Source organism: Strigops habroptila, chromosome 15, assembly GCF_004027225.2.
Source record: "Strigops habroptila isolate Jane chromosome 15, bStrHab1.2.pri, whole genome shotgun sequence".
NCBI classification, from domain to species: domain Eukaryota; kingdom Metazoa; phylum Chordata; class Aves; order Psittaciformes; family Psittacidae; genus Strigops; species Strigops habroptila.
Genome location: NC_044291.2, coordinates 6,828,303 through 6,855,250, shown reverse-complemented (window position 1 = coordinate 6,855,250; position 26,948 = coordinate 6,828,303). Strand labels below are relative to the sequence as shown.

The window sequence follows — 26,948 nt, the reverse complement described above, 5'->3', positions numbered from 1 at the left end:
TTGAGTCGATACATTTTTCCCCATCTGAAGTTAAGGAACAACTCACACACCTTTGCCACTACCTGCCAAACAAAGCCAAGCCAGTGCTCTGCAAAGCACAATCAAAACAGTGAAGCTCAAACACACAGTTTCTCTCCCCATTAGACACATCCTTAACTGACACATCCCTGGGACTGCAGAGTACATGAATGCCATAAAGCAGTAAGTGAATACAAATGGTAGAGTCAAGTTCTATTCAGCAGTGGTTCAAGAAAGCAGCCAGCAGGAGGTAAGTCAAAGTTACAAAGATGCTTTCAAGTAGGACATGCTCATGTCACATGCGTGCTGATCCTTTTGCACTTCCAGGCAACTTTTAAAGAGGATTTTTCTGTCATGCAGCATGTAAACTGGTTGTTGTGTTGCTACTCATTTAATAGCTGAATAGATAAGATGGCCAGTAACACTCACTCATGTATCTGAGGGTAGGATCAAACTATTAAAACCTATAAATCCATGTTGACTCTTTGCACTTGAACAACAAAGAATTCCAGCAGTCAGAAGCATCACTAGCAAGAGTTCTGACCTGTCTTTCTCAGCTCCTGTAATCATATCCACATCCTTTGCAGGGGCATTCATAATTGAAGCAAGTTTCTGCTCAGCAGCTATTCTCAGAGCTTTCTCCTTCTCTGTCATTGCAACAGCTTTTTCCACATCATCTTGGGCAGCTTTAAGATCCTGTAATTAAAACACACACACACACAATCCTGATGCCTGTAAGAACAAAATGCTCACTATTTTCTTTCACAGACTGAAGTTTCTTCTACCAAACATATGTTGGCATGTTTAATTTAGCAACTTTTACCAAGTAGTTCAAGCGCTTTGCGAAGGCTTCTGAACTCTTTGTGGTTTAATCTTGAAAATGCAGACATTTTCCATGGTACATTAAAAAAGGGAAGTTTGTTTCAAAGAAATAAAACCAATACCCTGACAGCAGAACTGGAAATAAAAGTGCCCCTGTGCTATGGTTTGAGATTTAGCCATTATAATTTGGCTTTTTCCCACTGTCCTCTCGCTATCATAATAAATAGCTACACTTACAGAGGTTAAAGAAGGGCTTTTTTATTCCATCAGAGATGAAATTAATATTCCCAGGCTCACTGTGGCTAATTGGAACTCTTCCCCTCATCATTTATAATATTTTGCAAGCATTGATAAAGTCTGAACCTGACTTTTTTCTCTTGAACAGCAATAGAAATGGAGATAACACCCAGAGATTCCAGTCAACTTCCTCTAGGTGACCCAAATAGGGGACACCAGAAAACCCCACACTTGGCCTACACTACATAAAATTCGTTTCAGATCTTCATATTGTAAAGCTTCTCTGCTGTGCTCACTGAATTTCTCTATGAAAAAGAAGCCTCCTTGTAGCCTAACAAGTAATTCCTCTCTCCATTTCAAATCTATACTATAAAGCATATCTCTTCAGGGGAGCAAGAGGAAAAGGTCCTTCACCACCAGACTTCACCACTCAACCCCTTTCCTGAGAAGCTGTTCTGTCAGCACTCACCTTTCAATCAAAACCTCTGAATTAAGTTAATCTTTGTTAGTGTTACCTGGATCTATATCATTATATGGTGCTACATAAACAAGTGACTAAAGCTACTCTGCAGTGGTCACATTCGTCAGTGTAATGAAATTAATGTCAGAGGCCAACACTATCTCCAGGCTACAGAAAATGCTGTATCACCATGAGATGAGAGTATTTGCCCTTATACCTTGGCAGATCTGGGAAACACCAGCCTGACTGGCTGGTTTAGTACAGAGTAAGTGATTTAGGAACTTCTCTACCAATCCAATAGCATGACGAATGCTTTGAGAAAACCCCATTCCACTTAAGAGGTCATGGAGATTCCCCCCTCCTCCTGTCTTGAAGGAGCTCACTGCTTTCTGAATACTGCTAAATCATCCTGATAGAAAATAGCATCAGGAGATTGCTACTAATACCTTCCATGTCTAATTCATTCTTCAGGGATGGGAAAGCACATATTGGCATATATCCATTTGTGCTATTTCTGTTTACTTCCAGAAAGAGCAGCAGACCTCTATCCCCCTCACAAACACAGCTATAAAATCCCACACCTCCAGCTAAGTGTACACAGTCAATGATGCAAAACAACCATGAGTTTATGTATTTCTAGAACTTGACACAAACATTTCCAGCACAGACCATTCAGTATCACATTTGTTCTTTACAAGGAATTGAACTTCTCCTTGCTTCTAAGGAAGCAGGTTATTCATGCAAAGAAATTTGGGGAGTTTTTGGCTTTACGCTACAAAATGAGGAAAACATGAAGCAATTCCCCTGTAAAGAGACCAGCAATGGCTTGACAATAAATACAGGAATAAACTGTCTCAACCACAGACAGCAAGGAATTTAAAAAGCCATTGTTAAGAATAACCCTCTGGAACAGGAGAATGTGATGCAAAAAGATATAGTAACAGCAGAAGCCAACAATATTTGACACATAGAGTACAAGAGGCAGAACAGAGGGAAGCACCCACTGGTTCACCTACCCAGAAGCTGCCAGGTGTAAGAGGCCTCTCAGCCTATAATGAACACACAAGAGTGGAAATATAGAAAGCCTCTAGAAAAAATAGCTCCTCTACAACCTCTAGGAAAAAACAGCAACTCTATAGAGTGGGTATTTTCCCAGGAAAGCTGGAATCGTTTTGAAAACATAGATAACAATATGAAATCTCAGACAATAGCACCAAGACAGGACTGGTTTCTAACTACTCCTTCAGTTTCAGCCACCCACCTTTTCCAGCAAGTTTATTCTGCTGGTCAGGATTTCTTCCATTTCTTGCATCTTCTTTTGTGCCTCTTCTTTTACACGTTGCATTTCAGCATCACCACCCTGGGCCAAGCTTTCAACTGCCTTACTGAAAGGCCACAATATAGATAGAAATCCCATTATATATCAAAGTGGAAAACATTTAAATCATGAGTGGCTGGTAGAATATACACAGGCAAGTGCCTACCACTTCATCTGGATCTCCTTGTCACTTGAAGATTAAATACAAACAGCTATACACTACATAGCAATGAGTTTCACACACAAGCCTTGTCACAGTGGATAAGCAATCACTTTAGATGTATGATGAAAACTTCTAATGATTCCTTCATATTTTTAAAGCTTTCAAATACAGTATTTGGTATAGATGCATTTTGTGTTGAAAGCAGCACTGGAATAAACTCGAGTTACACGGCTGCTGAGATGTCTCCAATTGCCTTTTCAGTAACTGTTAATACCTTGAAGGAACACGACAACTAGTGCTTCTTTATTAAACAAAGGGCACCCACTTGTTTATGATTTCCCACTAAACTTTGCTTCCTATTCTGAATTTGTGCAAGGTTCCATTCAAAGCCCAGCAATACCCTTTAACAGTTACCTAGAGAGCCCAAACAAAAACTAATCTGGTCCTCAGGATCTACTTGAAATTAGGCTCCTCTGAAAAAAGGCTAATTGGTAACAACTCAATGCCATGTGTATTAGGCCACACAAAGAGAATGAGCTGAAACTGAGCCTGTGTAGCAGTCAGTAGCTGTCAGTCGTTGCCAGCCCCGGTTAGTTTGGAACATGATAGCTAGAAAGAAGCAGTTTAACAGGCTATTATCAGCACTAGTCATCCATTCCCTCTCCAAAGCATATTCCAGCCTGCCCATGCTGTAAAACCACGTAGCATTATGATTTTTAAATAAGTAATATTTACTTAGAAAAGACGTTCTACCAGAAAAGCAGCAATTTTAAAGTGTATTCATGTTTATACCATTAAAACCCACAACATGCATTCTAGATTAGTTCTGAACTGTTTCCTCAGCCTTGCTGAGAAGTGTTTTGTGTCATGCCTTCTCAATCCAGTGCTGTTAAAATAACCTCCACCTCTTCACTTGTTGAGACAATTAAGCTCTTAGCTTGACTTCTACAATAGGCATGCTAAGCCATTCCCAACTAGAGAGTCATTTATGTACCTGAAAATACAGTAGAATGAAGGAGATCATCAAAGTCACTCCACCCAGTGTAAGTAAATTAACAGCACAGTGCATTTAAGAATTCACATGTGATTTCTGTAATCAATGAAGCAATTGCTAGATAAGTGCCCTTAAAATACTACTTTTTGAGATCCTCATATTCCCAAAACATTAGGAAAAACCAAACAGAAGCAAGATCTTGGAAATCCTGAGTAACAGACGTGAAGAAATGCACTGGAACTTACGAGGCTTTGATGAGCAGCTTCTCTCTCTCCTGCAGATCACGCTTCAGACTTTCAATCTCAACTTTTAGCTCAATGTTCTAGGACAAAAGAAATACAGTGTCTGGGGAAAGCTCAGAGGTCACCCTACCCAAAAGTTATTGGCAATGTGTAGATTACTTTTTTGCTTGGACTATCAAATATAACATATCAGTGGGCTAAGAATAGCATAGAGACATTTTAGCTTTTAAAGGACATATTTTGCAAGGTTCAAGCCTTTCAGAAATCTCAGAAAGCATTTAGGAGCATTGCATTCAAGCACGACAAATCCCCTGCATACACTTTACTATAATGGGGGGATACTGCAGATCAGCATAGGGAGTTACTAAAGCTTTCAACGCATGTTTTTTCTTTGACCTAAGATATATTTTGTATTCTTTTAAAAACCTCATTGTATCAGCTATGGAGATATTTAATAATCTTTAAATTACTTTGTTACAGCCTGAGAAAACTACTCATGACATAAGCACCCATTGTACAAAGAACAACTTGGCCTGCAGGTTGACAGACACCACTTCAATATGTTAGCAATTACAAGGAAGACACCAGTGTAGAAGCCCAGGACAGAAAACCCATCAACAATATTCAGTTGAAACCATGACCCAGCTGAACATCAACGTATGACTTAACTACTGCAACAAGCATCAACAGACTTAAGTTTCCATCCTATTATGGAAAAGAGATCTTATGCAAGCATCTGTTATAAATAACATGCTACTGCGTAACCAAAATGATTTCTTTTCCCTTCTAGAACTCAGGCACTACTAAAGGTGCTTCCTATCATCTGCAAACCTGAAATAATGAGGATGCAAAACATATCACTTGACTCAAACCCTTCTCCCAACTTATAGAGACCAGTTTCTTCCACAAACTGACATAAGATTTCCTGAATCCAGTACAAATATGGATTCTTTCAAGTCAGAGCAATAAAACTAGAAGCTATACACAACCCTAATACAATTTCATCCACTTATTTCAAAGGAAGCAACTTTGAGCTGGAGTTCCCAAACCACCTCCGAGTAGTTGTACTGACCCGATAAACCCAGGAAAGAATAGAGGGGTGAACTGAACTGCCTGGTAATAGAAAGCACAGTAACTACATACCAAGCTCAGAAGCGTGCTTCAATTTCCCATTCAGTATCTAGTTTGAGTAGTACATAACCACAGAAACTCATGCCTTAGAAACTCATTTTTCCACACTTTATATTGGTTATTTAAATTTAGTTATTACTGGAAAGGATTAGGCCAGAATTATATAAACTCTTCAAAAAGATATACTATTAAATTCTTCTAAATGCATACGATTTTGTATATTTCTTCAGTGGGACCATCAAACTTCTGCTGCATTCGTTCCTCCAGAAAGTATATACGAAGCTTCAGGTTGAAGTTCTCTTTTTTCAGATCAGTGATTTGCTGGGAAATAAGAAAGAAAAGGAGCAAGTTATGTCATGTATTCCAAACCAAGTAAAATAAACAGGGAAAACTACCACTATTTGGCTTTGCTCTCCACAGTGCAAGATTAAAATTCATAGAATCACAGAATCAACAAGGTTAGAAAAGACCTTTAAGATCATCCAGGCTGACCATTACCCCAGGACTGCCAATTCCACCACTAAACCATATCACTGAGGGCCTTATCTACACTGGACACAGTTAAATGTGTACTTAGGTGTGGGTGATATACACACACACATATATATTTAAATTGTGAAGGTGTTAATATCAGCATACAACATCCACGTGAAAAAGAAACATCCTTCCCTTCGAGATAGCACCAGCATGGAGCTGCAAACACTCCAAGCTCTTCAATGGGTTTCTATCTTCCACACCTTCAGCACGTATCATGATTTATTCTTCCCCCACCATTCTCCATCTCCATTCCTCACCTGAACAAGAAGAAATCCCAACCTACCCCTTCAGAATGTTCTGGGGTTTTCAGATTCTGGTTTTAAGATACACAGACCCATTGGCGCACCCATAAACTCTGTACGTTTGTGTAAGATGTTAGCATTTAGCTTGTGTTTAGTCTTAGTCCTGCAAAACTCTGACACACCAGCAATTAAGCAAATAATTATAAAGGGGTATTGTTTAAACATATATAATACATGCTGTTGTGCAGACAGTGCTTTTTAGAACATTCCTTCTTTAAGTACTAAAACACTGTCTGACTTTACACACAAAGAATCCAAGAGTTCGGAGGGTTTTAAATCTAAAAATATTACGTAGTTCTTTCTTTTATAAGAAAGAACTTGAACAAAACACAAGACATCATGTTGAAGCAGAAGCATTTTCTTGGCAAAAGCAGGGGCTGGCAGCCTATTCACAGGAAGAAAAGCCACAGGCATACAAAGCACGTGAGCCCAATCGCGCACCAATAAAACCTTTATCCCATCACATATTTCAGAGTGCAATTCCTTGGTTATGATTTTTACCCTTCCTAGTAGAAGCAGTAACACAGTTGATGGTTTCATTAAAGAAAGCAGTCTCCCTCTAAATTTATTTTAAGGGACTAAGCATGAAGCATTCATTTAAATAAGCCTTGTGTCCCCTGCCAGATGCTTTCAGCAAAAGGAGATCTAGTATGTTACAGAGCTACTAATCAAATATTTATGCAGGCTTTCCCAGAACAGCATTGTACCATTTGTAAGAATTATTAGCAATACAATTCTTCAAATATTTGGCTTGTGAAACCTAAAATGATTTTCTCTAACTGCAGAACCTGCATCTTCAAAGTCTGCAGCTCCATCATCTGCCCAGCGAGATGCCTCAGCACTATTCACACTAGTAAATATCATCCAAGGCTCTGAAAATACCCTTGACAACATCGACTCTGTGGCCCATTCATAAATGCTGAAGAAGCCTGTCTTTAGAAGCAGTAGCAATACATATAGTTAACATTAATCTTGTTTCCCTACAATTATAACTAGATGATCACAAACAGCAGTGGACATGAACTATGCACGTTGTAACTGCTTAAAACATGATACCTTAGGAGTATCGTGGGGTATCTTGAGTAACTGGAATGACTCTTTCAGAACATTCAAACAGACGTAAGCACAAAAACAATGCAACGTTGTACTTGAATTCATGTGACAGAGCCCAATGCAGAATATTGCTCAGAACTGAAATCCTTATTCAGAGTAAGCACAGACATGAAAGATCTTCTAAAGGCTGCAGAACCATGCTAGATCCTTCATGTCTCGCTGGCAAGCTCAGCTCTATGTCCAGCTCATGAGAGCAGACCTTATAGCACTTGGCTTGGTTTACATTTTGGTTTGGGGTTGTTGGGTTTGGGTTTTCTATGCTGTCAGTAGGTTACTCCTAACCGAGAGTCCCTGTTTGTTCATTCAGAAAAAGCCCAGAGATGCTCTGAAACTTTATCAGTTGAAGTCCTAGTTGGAATTCACATGTACAATACAGTTTGAAACAGAAAGAAACAATTTCAAAAGAGCTCAGTATATCTTAATTCAACTCACATGTATTTCAGTGGCAATAGAATTACATCAAAGAGCTTAAGGGTACTATTTTCAAAAGGCAAACAAAACAGACTATGCAATCATAAAGCAAGCAGTGAAACAAATGTTGTCTCTGACATTCAGTTGCTTGGAGGAAAGTTAATTCAGGCAGGCTACAATTAAAAAGTTATAGCTTAATAAAAGACAATGTGTAAAATGTGAGCAAGTTCACACTGCAAAATGATTTTAATGGCAACGATCTCAACTTAAGCATTTAAAGACTCAGCCTTAATTCCTTTCTGCATTTTAATTTCTGTATTTAAAAAAGGAATGAAAGAAGAAAAATAGCAGACTAGTCCTGAAAAGAAAACCAAAACAAAGTAATACACTCTACACAGAATATTCCAGACAGCATGGTAGCAAAGACCACATGCCTAGCTTGGTTTAGCTCCTTTCCAAGTCTTCATAGAGCCACTTTTATGCCAAACAGCATCTGTCAGCAGAGGCTGTGGTTTCACAGCACAGGTTTTGCCAGTAAAGGCCATTTTAACAACACAGCAAAACCAAAAGTGGGTTTGGGGAGACAAGAAATGAACACACATGTACTATGACATAGTTCCCTAACTTGATACTGATTGTCCTTTCTACTTGTTAACATCCAATAATAACAAGGTCCTCAGTTAGAGATGTCTTTCACTTCACCCATGTATTCACATGTTCTATTACAAGGTGGTTCCACCCCATATTGTAAGAAAGTGGGACAGACCCTAAATACTAACAAAATCTAGACCTCTACCATCACCTAGATCAGCATCATCTCCAGGTCTAAACATAAAAGGACCTTTTCTACATGGATCCACCCTTTAGCCCATTCAAGGGTCAGTATATCCACCCTGTTCTCTGAGCTGCAAGGAAAGGAGCCCACTCCTTCCATTACCTCTTTCTCATATCCGGTATAAATCACATAGCCTCAAAGACCAGCAAATCCATGCAGTAATATAAATATAAATATATATATATACACACACACAAACCACCTCCAGGCAGGAGGTATCAGGAACTTCACCTGCTAATTCAGATTTGGTTTAAAGTGGGATAAGAACAGTCAGTCCAAAAGCACATCTAAACTCAACTACAGCTGAATGCTCAGTAAATAGTAAAAAGACAAGGATGGTAAATGCTCCCTTTTTCAAGTTTAGCCTTCCTGCTACCAGAAATCTTAGACTCAAAAACATGAGAGAGAAATATCTCTGTGTTTAATAGTGCTCAATGGATCCTTCTTCCTTTACCTGAATGGATTTTTGAGCTTCATTATACTGTTGGCATCCATAAAAGCCCATGAGAAGTTTTACAGCTCAGTTTAACATAAGGGGTCTGTACACACAAGGAACCCAGAGACATGGAGACACCCTTTCTCCTCTACATCACATAGAGCAAACAACAACAGATTTTTCTTCCCTCCTACAACATTTTCCCCTCTGCAAACAAACACTGCAGATAATAAACCACTTGCAGAACATATATTCTAGACTGAGGTCTTGGGCATATATCACAGTAAAAGATTTTAAGCACATACTAATGCCAAGACAAGAGTCTTCCTACCCCAGCCAATACACAAAAACAAAAGAGGAAGTGAAATAGACACAGACCAAGGCTTTTCAAAACAAGCTTTAAACCCTGAGCAAAGAGCAAAGCTTTCGCCTTAGGGGGACATAAGGCCACAAGAAACGGAAAGGGTTTCGAAGAACCACTCATTTCAAACATAACAATGCTACAAAAGGCAACAGCAGCTGCAGAAGCACACTAAAACCTGCAGACACTCAAAGACATCCTAAAGATAACAAGCCACAGCCTTTATCTGTAGCAGTCATCTCAGCGTTTTGATTGCCTTCCCCTCTACAGTTCCTTCACACAATCATAAGAACTTGAGTTAAACAATTTAAAGCTTAACACAGCCATACCCCAACCAAAGCAGCATTTCAGCAGTTATAAAAGACTGAGTTATTCAATTTAAATAACCAACACAATTCATATATGGTTTTAAAAGGTCTAATGCTTTCCTTTAGATTTTAGTAAGTGTCAAACCCAGTTTTATCTACAGAATTGTCACAGTGATTCCAGATCTTTACAACAAAAGTATTCCAAGCAGACTCGTACATAATTATATAGTTAAAAAGTATTATACATAGTCAATGAATTAAAAACACAATTCCTCTACCAGCCTAAATGAAAATAAACTTGATGATTCCTTGAAATAAATCAATTGCAGACTTGCAAACCAAGTTCTTATGTTTCTGATGATTGCATGAACTTTTGAGCAGAGGGTGCCAATTTTGTTTCACAACTTCAGAGCAGCACTTGGCCGGGCTCAGCAACAAGTTTTTCTCTCTGTTACTGAAAGCAATAGTTCAGAAACAGAGGTTCAAAGCACAGCCAGCCAGTCACACCTCTAACAGACGAACTGAAAACCTGATCCAGAGAGTCAACACTTGAGCCAGCATGTTAGAAATATCTTGGCCATAAATCTGTCACCGAGTCTTATATTAAAAGTCTGCTTACATTTTCATAGTCCTTCATGGTCCGAGCTCTAGCTGGTGAGATTGTGTCTTCTGCCACATCTGGTAACACTAGATATTTAAGAAGACAGAACAAGTTCAGACAGCGGAATCTCTAAGCTGGGCTTCAAGCTGGAAACAGCAAAGATTTCAGTTTAGATTAGCCTATGCTAATCTAAACATAATAAAAGTACACCACCTTCCGAAAAGAGGAGGCATATTTTTTTTTGCCCCTTTTTCACATTAAATGTTAGTGCTGTTAACTAGTTAGTACCTAGATTTCTTCTGATCACAGCAAGTTGGCTACCACTTAAGCTCCCAAGTTCCAAATTCATCCCTTTAAACCAAGATGTGCACTGAAATTAAGCTACGTGAGGTGCATTTTCAATACTAAGTCTCAGAGCAACTACAGAGGAGTCCCATATTAGAATGAAGTCCTATTAAACCATTAGAAAGCAGTTCAAATCTTTCAATATCTTACTGGTCAGAGGACAGGGCTCCACCTTAGACATGGGAAACCGTGGACAGAGGAAATGGCCAGTATGTAAGTTTCTAAAACGCAGTTTACATGCACTTAAAGCTTCTGTTTGCGCACACATTCTGTTACATTCAACTTACTCCCACTCAAATACGTGAGGGCAAACTTTTAATCAGAATAATGAGACTGTATAAACCACTTATCTTCAATATAAAGAAGAGGTAGCTGAGGATTGACTCTCATACTAACCAAAAGAAAACAATTCATTTAAAGCACTTCTAAGGTTGTTCTGCAAGGTAGTGCGACTTTGAAATTAACCCAAAGAATAACAGCCAGTGATGACTCTAATCAATTTCACAAACAGCTTTCCTAGAGCACATGCAGAATACAGTAACATCGTTTTGCAGCATGGGCATGTTTCTTACATGTACTTCCTTTTGTGAGCAAATAGATCTTTGTGGTAAACCATTTGATTTGTCTTAGTTTCAGTTACCTACTTCATCTACACAATGAATTCAGCCAAGTTATGTTGCTGGATACGTGCATGTAAAGAGACATCAAAAACATACACCTCAAATGTACATAACAGAAAACGGAACAGTTAACACCACAGATAGAAGGCTTCAAAGTAGTACTTTTCAGCCATTTGATTTTAAAGTGTTTCAAGCAAGTCTCCCGCAACTGAAGATGAACATAATTCAATGGCCATCATATAGACAAACATCCTGAACTGAAGCTTCTGTTCAACAGCAGAAGGAGGCTTCTGAATGTGTGAATAGATAAAAGCTAAGAGCCTAGAGCAGGTCTTCAGGCAGGAAGTAACTCTGAAGAGCTGAACTGGAAAACCTGATGATACGCAGCATTCAACTTCCCTAAAACTAAGCATAACATGAAAGAGTAGTACTGCCTTGCTGGATATTGTAAGGATCTTAAGTACACGCTCCACAAAACCACTGAGCATCTTATGTAAGACTAAGAGCCATAACGACCACAGGCAAACAGAGCAGACAGCAGTAATTGCAGCAGTTGCTGGCGGTTTATAGCCTTAAAAAGACATAACTTACAAAAACTGAATCACTTGAAGACATTTTCTGACTTTTTTCATAGAATCCCAGACTGGTTTATGTTAGAAAGAACCTTAAAGCTTCTCCAGTTCCAACTCCCTGCCACAGGCAGGGACACCTTCCACTAGAGCAGGTTGCTCCAAGCCCCTGTGTCCAACCTGGCCTTGAACACTGCCAGGGATGGGGCAGCCACAGCTTCTCTGGGCACCCTGTGCCAGCGCCTCAGCACCCTCACAGGGAACAACTTCTGCCTAAGAGCTCACCTCAATCTCCCTTCTGGCAGGTTAAAGCCATTCCCCTTGTCCTGTCCCTACAGGCCCTTGTCCAAAGCCCCTCTCCAGGTTTCTTGTAGCCCCTTTAGGCACTGGAGCTGCTCTAAGGTCTCCCCTCAAGGAGCCTTCTCTTCTCCAGGCTGAACCAGCCCAGCTCTCTCAGCCTGGCTCCAGAGCAGAGCTGCTCCAGCCCTTTGGTATCTTTTTCCCTCAGGTTCCCAGACCCGCAGAAGCACCGAGCCCCCAGAGGCGGGGGGGCTCCTCCATAGCCGGGACGGCGCGGTGCCGCGACGATGTGACCGCCACCTCCCGCACCACACGCCATCCATCCTTACCGTCGCCGCGGGCCGGGCCGGGCTGAGGATCCCCGCAGGAGACGTCCGGCAGCTGGGACACGCTGAAGAAGGAGGAGGACACCGCTGAGGACAAGCGCTGGGGGTCCCGTCCCCACGACACCCGCTCGGGGCCGGCGGGCCCAGCCGCGCCACATTCACCGGCGGGGAGCGGGAGCTGCGGGCCCGGCGCATGAGCCCCCCCACCCAACGACCCTGCCCGCATACCTGCCCTCAAGCTCCACCGGCAGCGTCGGGTCCTCGCCCGGCAGCGAGTCCATGACCCGCGGGTCCCAGTCAGACGCAACTCCGGCTCCTTTGTGCGCGGCTTTGGCGGCTTCGCTGGAATTCAAACAGCCGCAATCGCTTCCGCCATCTTTGCGTCGACGGAGGTGAAGCCGCTGAAGCCGCCGCGGAGGAGCGTGCGAAGCGGGCATAATGGAAACTGAAGGAGAGCCGCCATGTTTGGTGAGGGCAGCGGCTGAAGGGGAGCGGGCAGGCGCCATGTTGGCTGAGGGCAGAGCGGGGCGGGGTATGGTGGAGACTGCCAGCTGGGCAATGGGGGAGAAAGCCGTCGGGCGCCATCTTGAGTGAGGGAAGCCAGGGCGATGTCAGCCAGCCGCCATCTTGGTTTCAAAGGGAGACGGGCGGCGAGGAGCCGCCGTGTTTATTGAGGGCAGAGGGGCTGCCACCTTTGTTGAGGGCAAGCCGGGTGCGTGTGTCGAGCCCGTGGGGAGGTGGCAGCGGGACGGGGCTGCGCGACGGGACAGCCCCCGGTGTCTTCAGGCCCCATTCCCAGAACTCCGCGTTTGGAAGAGGCTTTTGTGAGGTGCGCCGGGCCCCAGACCCCTGCGAGGCTTGGCAGAGCCGCCGGAGCTGATTGTTTCCATGTCCTCCGCGGCGCCAGGCCTCTGTCAGGCTTGGAGAGCGAAATAATGACGCTTTAATTTCACATTCCAGTCACTATTCTCTGTAGCTGGCAGGGGTGACAATCCGCGAAGCCAGCTGCTGTCACCACCCGTCCTGCACCGAAACAGGACGATCTTGAGACAATCGGAGGGGGGGGGGTTGTAAAGCAGAGAGCTAAGCATTGCAGCTTTCCCACTTTTGGGGGAGAAAGTGGAATTACATTGAATATTTCAGGCTGTTGGAAATGCCAAACTGAATTAAATACTGCACTGTGTCCCTGAGGAGGGCCCAGCCTGGCGTGAGAGCACTGGAAGCCGGTGGAGCTTGCCTCAATGTCCCTCACACTATCCCCACTCTCTTTTAATTCATTATTAGGATTGAAACTTTCCTGCAATATTTACAACCAGGGCATCGTGCCAGGACTCACTCAGCATTACCTGTAACATGAGGAAGCCCATTGCAGCGAGACGCTAGCCCGGCTCTTACCCACAGGAGAAACCATGTGCTTAAGTGCACAGTTTGGTTTCCTCTTCCCTACTGAGTGTGTCAGGTTTCACTCAATATCATCTGGGTTATCTCAAAGGGATTCATACCTGGCCAGGAAATAGGCCATGAACAAGGACTGACCATGGGCTATGGTGATTAGGTGTGTTTATTTCAGAGGGTCTTTTTATAAGAGCAAGTAGGGACAGGACAAGGGGGAATGGCTTTAACCTGCCAGAGGGGAGACTGGGATGAGCTCTTAGGCAGAAGCTTTTCCCTGTGAGGGTGCTGAGGTGCTGGCACAGGGTGCCCAGAGAAGCTGTGGCTGCCCCATCCCTGGCAGTGTTCAAGGCCAGGTTGGACACGGGCTTGGAGCAACCTGCTCTAGTGGAAGGTGTCCCTGCCAGCGGCAGGGGGTTGGAACTGGAGGAGCTTTAAGGTTCTTTCCAACACAAACCATTCTAGGATTCTATGATTATTCCAAACTGTCGTGGTGCCCCGTTAGCTCCATTTTCTCTGTGTATCCCCACCATACCATGTACTTGCTATTCAGAACAGATTCAAGCTGGTAAAATGCCCTAAACTGGTCATAGTGGTCATTGTAACCACTGGATGCATATGGTCATGGTGGGCTTCCCATCCCTACTTCTGCCTTTCAACTTTGTGTGTACAAGTACATGATGGAGCAGCAGTTGGTGCCCCAAACTGCCAGGAAACACCAGACACTACCTAGCTCAACTAAGCTCTTAATCTCATCTCCTACCCCATTGGACATGCCTCATGCTTTGCATTCAGGGTCTGACAACCCTAAGAGATCTTCAGGCCCTTCAAATCCCCCCATAGGCCCCTTGAGAGACCTTATGTGACTGGTTCCCCTTCTGCAGTGGCCTCACCTTCTGCTGAGCTGAAGTGGAGTTTGCAAAATCAGGTCTGCCATATGGCAGCAGGATGTGATCAGCCAGTCTGAAACATGGCTTCACTCCTTTACAGAGCAGATCTTCACAGAACGAGTGAGTCCCCTTACGGGGAGGATGGTACCAACTGGCTCACGTTTAAGGTTGCAGTAGTGTGTTACATATTTGATCTATGCCATTAAATCAGCATCCATCAGCCAGGAGTACAGCACACATTATTCACTGCCCATGCGATGGGGGCACAGCACCTCTGTGTGTGCACAGCCATGGTTTGTGTCCCAACATACTAGCTTTCGAAAGGAAATCAGCAGGGCCCTCCTGGTGAAGTTTATCATGTCATGAAACAGTTGTCTGGTGGACAAAGACATATAGATATATAGGTGCATATACACACAGACACGATGGAAAACTTCCCTGGCTATCTGCACTGCCCAGTGTTCTAACAGCAGCAGCACCAAGAAGCTACGAGGGACAGAAAGGGCTGGGAAACGTATTGTTTAGAAGCAGTTAACGACTTGCCTCCTGGTAATCTGCTTAATGTTGTTTAACCGTATCTTAATTAGTAACACATTTGGGGAGATTATGCTAAATCCTCGTGCCAGGAAGCTGCATTGGAACGATGCTTTCCTACTTTACAAGGCAGCCCGGGATCCTGACTGCCTCAGAAACAAAAGTACTAAAGGGAATCTAGGAGAGAAATATGGTGAGTTTAACAGTGTGGATGAGCTGGCCACGAACTCCCAAGGAGCAGGATGAAATCCAGCAGCTCAGTGTGCTATGGCTGAGGTGTGATGGTGGCACAAGGAGGACAGATGTCACCATCAGCTGAGCATGGGTCCTCCTTCCCATCCTGTCCTTAAGTCCCTCCTCTGGAGACCTGGCTCAGCATTCAGTTATCCCTCCTCCTGTTACAGTTCATAGTGGAATTCCTCCTGAGCTAAGTCACACACAATCAAACTGTTCTGCTAATACAAACCAGCTCTCAATAAACTCCCTGGAATTTCACCAGTGTGGCCCTTACTTCTACAGCTCTGGCTCGGTTAAACATGTGAATGAACATTCACTTTTAAGTGCTCACCTAATTTATGGTGATTTACCTCTCCAAGTTCTTTGCTTAATAAGAGTTAGACATAACATTCAGCAGAAAAGACTGGCCTTCAGCATTTGTATTGGCTTCTGGGCCAAAAAAATCCATTTCCTAACACTGACAAGTGAGAAAGAAATGCAAGTTTTCTGTAGGTCCTTTTACGGACACTACCAGAACTGTCTAGAACTATTGATGCACCAGATATGGATTTCAGAGCATCTGATAACATAAATTTCCTTTGAAAAACCCATTGTGGTCATGAAGAAAAATCCAATACAATCTCCTCTTCCAATTTCTAGCTTTGCTCTGTGGGTTTCAGTGTTAATGACTGCATAAATCCCTGCCAAATTATGTCTATGGGAATGTTACAGGCAACAACAGGGAACCACGCATTCACTGCCTGGCTTCCAAACATGTTCATGTAAGTAGCTGAAAGCTGGGATGAATAAGCAGACACAAAACATCACGGGCCTCCTTTTATAGATGGATTATCTGACACAGAACGTCAACTGTACTTATAGCTGATGTTAAAAACCATTTTTGTGCCATGGTTCTCCTCTCACATCCGGGGTATAACGAAGGAATAATTCTCTCTGAACAAATGTCATTTAAGATCAGATTCAATCCTTTTAAGTTTTGATCCAGCTCTGGTTGCCATCAGTGGGAACACTCCTGCTGAACTTGAATGATCAAAAAACAAACAAATGCAAAAATCCAAGTGGCATAGATACAAATTATATACATTTATTTTTTATTCATTTTAAATAACATTCTTCTGTATAAATTCTGACATATATTCAAATCATACACTTTCTATTTTAGAAATGCATTTGTAAGCATAGCATATGCTTAGGAGACACCTTATTTGGATGCGTAGTAAGACTGACGGGTTTCACTTGGGAGCAAGTACAACTTTTAAGGCCCACATTTCTCTTATTTTAATCCATTCCTCTGACACAAAGAGCAGAGTCCTGTGGGAGCTCATTTTAAAACTTCACTTGAAAGAGAAACTTATTTTTACATCCTTTATTTAAAGGAGACTGTGCAAACTTCCCCCCAGGTTTCCATTGCATGTAACATTTAAGATGAAGCTGCTGTAGAGCACTGAACTGGCCCAGGACACCCAAAGGATGCTGACTGCATCCCCTCCTCCTTCATAAAGGGCTTCCACCGTGCTAAGTTTGCTCAGCCTGGTCCAAGGGAATTCTCATTCCGATGGATGACATCTCCTCACAGCTCCTCAGGGCTGGTGCTCCGCACAGTTACTTCTAGCTACAGTGGTTCGTGAGATTTGAGATCATCTATTCCCATTAACCCAATCACTCTTTGCATGTCTGTTGCACTCTGTGCTTACCAAATGCTCTCCTAAGTTGTGAGCCATCCAGGCTGCCCCACGCCTTTGACACATCATTGCTTTTTGCCCTTTATCCACTCCACTATATCCTCTTGCCTTCAAGTTACTTGACTGTTGAACTCACCCCATCCAGACCAGCTGGGTCCACAGGGCCCTCACAACCCTGAGGATTGTGCCTTGAGAGCTGGTTTCCCACCTTCACCCAGCCCTTGTCCCACCTTCTCTATGTTCTACAGCCACTCTACCGTGCCATCGACTCCCTTTCTCCATGACAGCCACACAGCAGCGTGCCCACTTAGAAGGTGATGCATGGTGGCCCTTCAGCAATCCTACATACTGCCACATCAGCCCTAGAAGTCATCTAGATGCCTTCCCCTTGTCTTGCTAGCTTCAGAGTTGGCCCCAGCGCAGCCCTCTAAGTCCATTTCTGGTTTACCTGCCCACACTCCAACGTGGCATAGGGAAACCTCAACACCTAGAAAGCTTCATGGTGAGTTATAACATGGCAGGTCAGTGGTCCTGGTGGCCTTTAGTCCCCTGGCACAGGTGTATTACTCTGCACCCCCTCAAAATACAATGCCAACTAAGCTGATAGGAGATATAACGATCTCAGCTTCATCCTCACCTCCTGCAGCACCCAGGGGACACTGCATGAGTGATGGAGAGAGCAAGGAGGATCTCATCTCACACCGCCAAAATCGAACATGAAGCTGTTTCTTCTTTCTTTGCTGAGGCATTGATGCCCTCTTGTAAGTGCTGTTCCACTATGCCAAAGGCCTGGTTGGCTGGAGATGACTGGGATTTTCCTGCTGAGTCATTGTGCCATCTGACAGGCACTGTCCCAGTGCCACATCCTTGCTGTGCTCCAGTCCCTGCTAAAGAACATCCTGTGCTTTCCTCTGCTCTCCAAACCCAGGTAGCCAGGTCCCCCCTGTCTGGCCAAGCTTCCCATCACATCTGTGCGGGCCATCTACATCCCTTCATCCAGATGTGCGACCTGCAGCAGCACAGCTGTACCACCCTCCCTCGCACATTGACTGTGAGGCATCCTGCCCTCCTCCTCTGCTCAAACCCGAAGTGTTGAGAGTAATTTGGAGGTCAGAAGCAGTCCAGATGCAAACACCTCCTGCGCCGTGGTAGGCACAGACTGGGAGGGCTCAGCATCTGAACTCACACTCTGGTTTTGCTAATGTTATTTCTACAGTGAGAGAAAACTCAAGGCCTGTTCCTGGTCCAAAGTAGCCAACGGTCATCCCAAAATCTGAGGAAGAGGTGTTTTTTGGCAAAGATGAAGAGCACTCCTAAAACATTCTGGAAAATTAAAGTGAACAGTCCATCCTTCACTTTGCCTGCCAGCATTAGTCCCAGAAGCTAACACTTCCTAAATCACCTTTCCCCACCCTATGAAGTGACCAAGTGCAAGTGTATCCCTAAATCAGCACTGCTAAAGAATTACACCTTTCAGGAAATTTTCTGCTCTTCCAAAGTTTGATGAGTGACTCGAGGATTAGCAACATCCAGATTTTCTCCTCCACTCCTCCCCTGTTTCATAACTCCAAGTAACATTGCTCTGAATGACATCAGCCAAATTATCTAAACTCTGGGACCTCACCCAGGCCCATAGCAGGCAACAGGAGCTTTTCCATCAGCTCAGTATCACATTCTGCCCTTGCAGTTGCCCTTGATCATCTTCAACTCTTTCCCTTCTTACTTGCTGTGCCCCATCTTTAAACCAGGCAAGCAAGTTTTTGAGGCAGAAATGGCATGTTTGTGCATGTGTTTAAAGCACCTATTCCCCCCTATTCCCACCCTCCCCAAAAAAGTCTCCAATGATAAGAAAAGCCTCCATGCAGCACCAGAAAGCAAATAAATAATCACCACATTCTTCCTACCATTTCTCATCTTGAGAAAGACTTCCTTTCGCCTGGCTCTGAGGATGCATCAGTCAGCTCCTGCTGACCTTTAGCAGGTACTTCATTTATCCTCAGCAGCGATCGCCTGCAGAGCACCAACACGCACAGCAATGCAGCTTTAGGTCTGAGGTTCCTCATGAGTTAGGTGAGAGATTTCATTCACACCCTGCTTAAATGTAATAGTATTGATTTCCATGGGCTGGACCTGGTGGCTCGCCAGCACAGGGAGGGCACGGTGCCTGCCTTGAGGCAGACACCAAGTGAGGAGTGACCTTCCTGTGCTGTGCTCCCCATGAGTTGTTCTCCCTCTAAGAGTCCACCAGCCTCCCCCAAAACTCAGGGGAATCAGGGACACAGCTGATTCCCCATCACCACCACCTTGTGCTACATACATTTCCAGAAAGCATCCATGCACTTTTAGCTTTTAAGCCTAGAAGCTCTTCAGCTGAAAGCCATTCCCACCCAAATCCAGATTTTGTTGCTTTTGCCCACCAAGAGGCTGCTTTCAGCCCTCTGACATGTCTCCCCTTTCACTGTCAGTGCAGGAGAGATGGGAATGAGATCCACTCACACCATGAGCAGCCACTTGGGAAAAGCTCAGCCATCGAGATCAGGCTCTCAGTGCATTCATGACAGTGTATTTGCATTTTGTATGGAGATTTGAAAGCAAGTAACAGAATGGTACATCCAATTTTAGGACACTTACTAGGCCCTAGTCATGGCAACACTGGTATTCACTCTGTATTTAAAGGAACGGGGAAATTTAACAGATGCAGGTAGGGAGCACTCGTATGTTCTCTACAAAAGAAAGTTAGTCAATGACACTAGAAGAAAAGCTTTAAGCAGTCGGTGTTTGCCAGAGTCCCAGCTCCAACAATATTGCCATCTAATTTACAGTATTTTAAACAACCCTCAAGTTTTTGTTTCCTTTTTAAACAACGCCACTAACCGCTGTACAGTTAAAATCTAGAGGATAAAATATGACTTGGGGGATAGGGGAGGATCATGGGTTTGTTGTTGGGGGAGGGGTGTTTTTTTGGTTGGTTGGTTGTCTTTTTTGTACAAATAATTACAAATACAATTCCAAGAAGATATATTACATTTTATATACAGAACACACCATTGCTATCAGGGTAGGGTATTAAGCCTAGCTTTTCTTTTTACACGGCAACCCTGAGATGTCTTTGTCGTCTTCCCTTGCACAGAAACTATACAAGTTCATTAACTCCTTCTAGAAAAAACAAAATGGATTGCTATGTTTTAATAGCATCATCACCCTGTATAAATACTCCGAAAGGGAAAAGCTTTGTCTCTTCCCTAACTCCAATGTTTTAATTCTTTATTTTTCCCCTGTTCCCCTGCTTAGTGGAAACTGATAATGGTGACTTTTTTCAAGTGTGCACCTCACTCCTCTACTTGCCTTTTGGTAGTACAGTGAACACCTCCCTTTCTCTCTTTGTCCTCCTTTTCAAACAAATTTATATCAGGAACTAATATGAAGCCTTTCCTGAAAATCCACTCTTAATTCATGAGCTACTTCTCAAACTAAAGGATGAAGACAGAAGTGTTAGGTTGGCTGGATGTCAAGTAGCTTTTGATGAGTCACGGGTAGTGCTTTCTCCACCCCACCACTTCTTCATAAGAAAAACATTTCAGATCAGCATCATCAAGCCTTTAACAACAGTGAACTCTGTGGATCTTGATGGAGAACAGGACACTGAATGCACTTCACCATATTACCTGAAATTCGGATGTACTACACTTTTCTCTGTTCACCTGCAAGCTACAGCATACCCAGCATAAAGAGTATCTGAAGAGCAAATTCCTCTGCGTGGAGCCTTGGCACGGATTCCTGATATCCCTTCAACAAGCCCCATAACTTTTCCAAGCCAACTTTGGAATAGCTGGATCGCTGCTTCTAAGCTTTATAGTTATGCATGGGAGTCGTCAGCGTTAGCTGTCCATTCGGTGCGACTTCATTCCCGTCATCTTCCAACAGCCCCGAAACGTCAGCGTTGGGAATGCTGTCGTGGTAGCTGCTAAAACTGATGTTGTCCTCTTTGAGTTCAATGGTCCAAAAAGGAGCGTTGAGTTTTCTGTTCTGATACTCACGGTACATGTAGACAGCACCCACAAAGCCCATTAGTAGGACCACAACAATGATGATAACTGTCAAGATAATGATGTTAAACTGAGTCCAGGACACATCTGCAAAAGCAGAAGTGCTGTTGTCAGAGGAACTCATGGGAAATAGCATCTGTATAGTTGTGGGTGACAACGTACTGTTTATCACTGCAGTTGAAAAGGATGTTGCCTTGGTGGCATTTGGAGCTGAAGTTGTGAACTCCCCTGTTTCTGGCCCAAGAGTGGCTTCTACAAAACAGATAAAAAGTGGTCAATAAAAACATGCTAAGCTGGAGTTAAACATAAAAATAAGAGATTTTACATTATATCACATTTATTATGGCAATAAAGTCTGAACTGTTAAAGCTGGTATTTTCTCACAACAGTTTACAAAAGTAGCCAGGGTTGGGCTTGGTTCTTTTAAGTAATTCTGTGTGTTAAATGCTCACTGACTGCAGCATCCCCATGAAAAATCTGGGGATGGAGGGGTAGGTGCAGTAGCCAAGATTCAGTGTTAGATACATTCACAAATCTCACAGCAACCCCCAGTTTGCATAACCAGAAACAAAAAGTAACCAAATCATCCCCCAAAAAAGACTGTGGATGTTCTTATGAAACTTTTGAGTTTGGATCCGGGTTTGATTTCAGCTGCTGGCATTTGTCCACACATGAAGGATGAGAACATGGGAACTATCAGACTGCGCCACAAGCTCCGTCTTCCTCTGCAGCCTGTTCCTAGGCACAAAATAGCCAAGAACCTGCCTTGCTTCCAGCAATGGGATAACTCCCTTCTCAAACCTAGGAGTCAGTGACACGTTAACACTGGACATCTCACAAGTGGGATGCAAATTCATTATGCCTTCCTTAAACCAGTTGAGCTATAGGCCTTGGAAAGCATCATAAAAGCCTGAATATTAGGCTCCCAAATATAACTTACAAAGCATCTTTTCACAGGAATAATCTGATCTATTTTAGGTTCTCAAGTCCAGGAACCCTCCAGAAGCTGAAGTGTCAACCAGCCAAGATGTTCTCTACACCTATTGCTCCACAGGACTCTCTGCACCCTATTTCCCACTCTCTCCCATTTCTCTTTGTCCTACCAGAAACGCAACTTTATTTTAAACCCACTTACAGCTGCAGCAATTACAGCTGATGGTGCTGTTGTATTGATCCAGCTCTCCCAAAGAGAACGTCTACTAATTATGACTGAGGAGAGTCACTTCCAAAGGACTAATTTTGCACTAAGCTGCATCTCCAATGGCAACAGGAGCTGGAAATATTCAGCACATCTCTTACCACAGGCCCTCAGGGGAACTCCCACGAGTTAACTTTGGGCTGTCACGTTCCAAGCTCGGGCAATGGAGAAAGAAAATCCTCTGAAGGGGGCATCGCACACCTAATTTAGGCTCCTGTTCAGAGTCCTCTCCCTGCAGCAGCTCCTCTATTCTCTGCAGGTCTTGCCTGAGGTTGATAAGGCTATTCAGGATGCTGAATGCCACAAAGGCATTTCTCTGTGGGATCACAGGCAGAATTTTGCAGTAGGAAGCAACGTGACAGGAGCAAGAGGTTCCTGGATACAGCTTTGGGAGAAGGGCACGAGGGATTCGGTCATCCTTTCCAAATTCCTGTATTAACACTCAATACTTGGCAAACCCTGGCTTAGTAGCTATAATTAGAAATAAAACCCCAGAACAGAGACAATGGCTGATTCACCAGCAAGGAAACAGGACTTTGCTGGGCTTTATTTGTGAGTCAGCATCAGCTCAGCGCTGGCAGGGGGACATGGGTGAAAACATTTCCTGGACCCGACGGTAACGTCATGGTGAAACAGTGCCCTGCTCTGAGCACGGGCTGGCGCTTTGAGCTGTGACACAGCGATGCCTGTTCCCGCTCACCAGGGCTGTGCCAACCCTCCAGATGTCCACAAGCAGCTCCTTGAGAGCGGCAGATGTTCAGTCAATGGGCTGCTTTGGCAGCTTTGACGTGAGCGTCATATCCAGCTGCCTGATTGAAATGCAGTCCCTGCAAAGCTTCTGCTACCTCCCGCAGTGAATGAGCCCCAGCAGGAGCCAGGGCTGTGCCAGCAGCCCCTGTGCCAGCTCTCAGGGATGGTGGTGATGCTGGGCTGGGTGGCACGGGGCCACTCTGCATTGGTAAGTTCTTGCCTCACCATCACGGCAGAAACACCAACCACCCAGGGGTCTAAAACACTGACTTGGGTCTAAAACACTGACTTGGGTCATCCCACACATCCTTTGGGTATTCTTTCCATCAGCCTTGAAAGCATCAAAATCTTGGTCAGGTTTAAGACTCTGGACACCCCCTGTAGATATTGGAGGTTGGGTTTAGCTTTATGCTGGCTTCTTTCAACTGCAAGCACTTAAACAGAGACTTAAATCATCATCTGGGTGATAATTCTGCTCTAGAAGCCACTCAAAACTAGGCCACTCAAATGCACTAGTGGTTTATGAACATCTTAACCTAAAAGTAGTTAACACACAGTGCCTCAGCATGTCAATTTTTAGGCAAATTGTGTGTAAGAAACCAGAAAGAAACTGTGTGTCTCTTTAGTTGCTTAATAAGAAAGGGTAAAAAAGGGCATCAAAGAAACAGGAAAGCTAGAAGAACGTGTTCCAGCCCTTTTGAAAGGGGACAGTCCTTCCCTACATCAGGAATTGGCTGTAACAATGCTGTTAAAATCAAACTGAATGGTGAAAACTGCAAGCCTCCAAGCCAAGCCATACCCATGGATTTTAATGCAGCAAGGTCATGCAGCTCTCTGCACAAAAAGAACTGTGCAGGGGGAGATAATGAATGAGCTGATGCAAAAGTGCCATTTCCAGCCCTGTAACGGTACAGTTCCAGCTAACGAGCATTCAACTTTTCTGTATTGATCATCTCTCTGAGCAGAGCAGGACGCTGTGATTACACCTCCAGAGAGCAGCATGGGAGTGAAAACCACATTAGCTCCTAACAGAAGATCTGAATTAAATCTCTGCTGGTGACAAGGACAAATTCGGGCCCAGATATTTTCCCAAACTCCTGAGGTCTCTTATCTAATCCATAACACCAGTAATGTTTCCATGCATGGAGCTGGAGATCCACCTTGTGGGCCAACCTCCTGATACCCACTGAAGGAGCAAATCAAGAACCATTTTCTCTTGTTTTACTAAGAGTCCTCCCACTGTGCAGTAGCCTCTCTCAGTACCAGACCTGATTTGTGTCAGAGATGCTAAATGCAGTGTCTTGGATGTGGATTGAAGACTGATCAGAGACCCTCAGAGTGGATACAAGTAAATTCCGGGGTTCACTTGCTAATACCTAAATTTGGTCCAAATATTGTTTGCAGAGTATGAGAAGTGACAAGATTTATTATAAACACCCTTTCTAGGGAACTAGGCAGTGCTGTTGGATGGCCTAGTCAATAAGGACAATTCACTGGGCACTAAGATCATGTGTATCAAGCAATGGAAATCTGAAAACCTACATTTAAATACACTGCAAATAGAGTTGGGTTTTTTTCCAGCTTATTCACTAGAGGTGTCTGCTGCAGTCTGGGAATCAGGGTGGTTACAGAGCTAACTCTAAATCAGATTTCAAAGCCAGTAGGCACCGATATGGTCTGGTTTTCTTCCCTGTACCACAGACTAGATGAATCTGAACCAATCTGAACAATAAGTAACATTCGTAGCAGCCTTTCAGTATCTGAAGGGGGCCTGCAAGGATGCCGGAGAGGTAGTCTTTATCAGGGGCTGTAGCAATAGGACAAGGGGTGGTGGGTTTAAACTGAAACAGGGGAAGTTCAGGTGAGATCTAAGGAAGTTCTTCCCTGTGAGGGTGCTGAGGCGCTGGCATAGGTTGCCCAGAGAAGTGGTAAATGCTCCATCCCTGGCAGTGTTCAATGCCAGGTTGGACAGAGCCTCGGGCAACATGGTCTAGTGTGAGGTGTCCCTGCCCATGGCAGGGAGTTGGAACTGATGATCTTAAGGTCCTTTCCAATCCAAACCATTCTATGATTCCCTCCCCAGCCTTCAGGCTGCTTGTGCCCACCTGAGCTGCACAACGAGCTTCAACACAGATCTGAGGAGTGTGTTTTACCTTTCTTGGTGCAGTTGGTCCCGTCGAGGTCTCGGCTGTAGCCATCCTCACACCGCTCGCAGTGGAAGCCGGCGGTGTGGTACAGGCAGCCGATGCACTCCCCGCTGTCCGGCCGGCACACGCTGGGTGACTGCACTGGGTCCACGTTCCCGTTGCACTTACACCTCACGCAGATGCTGTCGGAGTTGTAGTAGCCGTTGTCACAGCGGTTGCAGTTCGGGCCTGTGTACCCAGTTTTGCACTTGTCACACCTTGGGGCACTTTCACCAGGCTCTAAAGAATATAGAAAGCAAACAGGGGATGCGCCATAGCCCCTCAGAGAGAAACACCCACTGTGGGGTTAGTTCTGAGGGGCCTGACCACAAGCCACTGTGACAGAAATCAGCCACCGAGTATTAACCAATCTCAGATTTTAAGCTGAAAATACAACTTTTGAACTGCAGCAGTTTCTTTGTCCCTAGGGGTTAAAAAGAAGCTTCAGGGGGTTCTGATGCCTTGTACCAGCATCACAGAGCACGCTCAGCATGATGCTAAGCAAACAGATGATTACTCCTGAACATTTCCATCTCAAACAGCCAATTTCAGAAAACAGCTGGAATTATATCAGGGATGTTAGGAATCTGCAGGAACTTTTGGGGCTATACCAAGCCAGCGGTGCCTTGATTGCAAAACTGATTAGGGAAAGATCAAAAAAAGTCTTACATGTTTATTACAGTTATAACTTCTCTTGGATATGTGAAAATAGAGCAGGTAGATTGGGGAGCCTCTGCTTGGAATCCCATGGAGATGCTCAGAAGAGGGCTCACAGTGGTGTGGACAGCTACATGCCCCTGCTGGGCACCTCCTCTACCTCTCCTGGCTGCCACAATCCCAGCAGTTCCTCTCTGCAAAACTCTGCAGGTTCTTCAAGGCAGGCTGCAACCTGCAGCAATGAATTCTGACACCCTCCACTGCTCTCACAAGAGGCAACACAAGCACCAGGGATGCATCATGCCAGGCGCTGCTTCCACAAGGTGCCCTGGTTCCCACAAACAGGTTCACGGGCTATAAACCCCTTACTAGGCTGATGCACACAGTGGCAACTTAATTGTAAAGAGCCACATTCATTATCTGAGGAGTTAGACCAAAGAGAAAGCCTTACGTATGTGGCAGGTTCCGGTCGATGCCACGGTGGAGCACGGGCAGCGATGGCAGGAGTGGGCAGGATGGGTGCTTCTGTAGAATCCCTCCTTGCAGAGCTCACAGTGGTTTCCCTCGGTGTTCCCCTGGCAGTGCAGGCAGATGCCTGGGGAAGGGACAGGAGCACAAGCAACCATTGAGGAGCAGGAACTGGAGCGGAACATTTGGAGCACGAATCCGCATGGAGCACTCTCAATTATCAGAGCTCACAGGTGATTTTTGGATGCCCTTTGGCCAAAACATGATCTTGGCCTCTTATGACCTCGCTCCCCCTCCGTCTGCACACACATAATGTGAAGAAGTAGGTAGCCCCAGCAGAGAGGCTCACAGCCCATCACTGAAAGGTTAGCGCAGGTAAACACGTGCTATCAATACTAAATGGTCGTCAAGGAAAGGGATTTCAGTTTGCATTTGTATCAGTGAGATGGAATCCTGATG

General features: G+C 44.3%; 2 protein-coding genes across 9 annotated transcripts in view; both read right to left on the bottom strand.

Moving 5' to 3' along the window:
- CDK5RAP2 (CDK5 regulatory subunit associated protein 2) overlaps window positions 1–12,992 on the bottom strand; it is an 81,218-nt gene extending 68,226 nt beyond the window's left edge. For 5 of the 8 annotated variants that reach the window (XM_030506876.1, XM_030506879.1, XM_030506877.1 and 2 more), the window contains exons 1-7: window positions 12,678–12,992; window positions 12,453–12,514; window positions 10,308–10,375; window positions 5,596–5,706; window positions 4,258–4,334; window positions 2,799–2,922; window positions 563–714 (exon numbers count right to left, since the gene is read on the bottom strand). In XM_030506876.1, the coding sequence (XP_030362736.1) occupies window positions 563–714; window positions 2,799–2,922; window positions 4,258–4,334; window positions 5,596–5,706; window positions 10,308–10,375; window positions 12,453–12,514; window positions 12,678–12,955 (872 nt within the window). In that variant the 5' untranslated portion in view covers window positions 12,956–12,992. Of the gene's footprint in view, window positions 1–562; window positions 715–2,798; window positions 2,923–4,257; window positions 4,335–5,595; window positions 5,708–6,989; window positions 7,517–10,307; window positions 10,376–12,452; window positions 12,515–12,677 lie in introns of those variants that run through there. The other 3 variants (XM_030506882.1, XM_030506881.1, XM_030506883.1) reach the window with 3 other exon arrangements.
- Window positions 12,993–17,946: 4,954 nt separating this feature from the next.
- MEGF9 (multiple EGF like domains 9) overlaps window positions 17,947–26,948 on the bottom strand; it is a 48,322-nt gene continuing 39,320 nt past the window's right edge. Inside the window, exons 4-6 of the mRNA XM_030507212.1 lie at window positions 26,473–26,616; window positions 25,332–25,604; window positions 17,947–21,482 (exon numbers count right to left, since the gene is read on the bottom strand). Of these exons, the coding sequence (XP_030363072.1) occupies window positions 21,028–21,482; window positions 25,332–25,604; window positions 26,473–26,616 (872 nt within the window). The 3' untranslated portion in view covers window positions 17,947–21,027. The remainder of the gene's footprint in view (window positions 21,483–25,331; window positions 25,605–26,472; window positions 26,617–26,948) is intronic.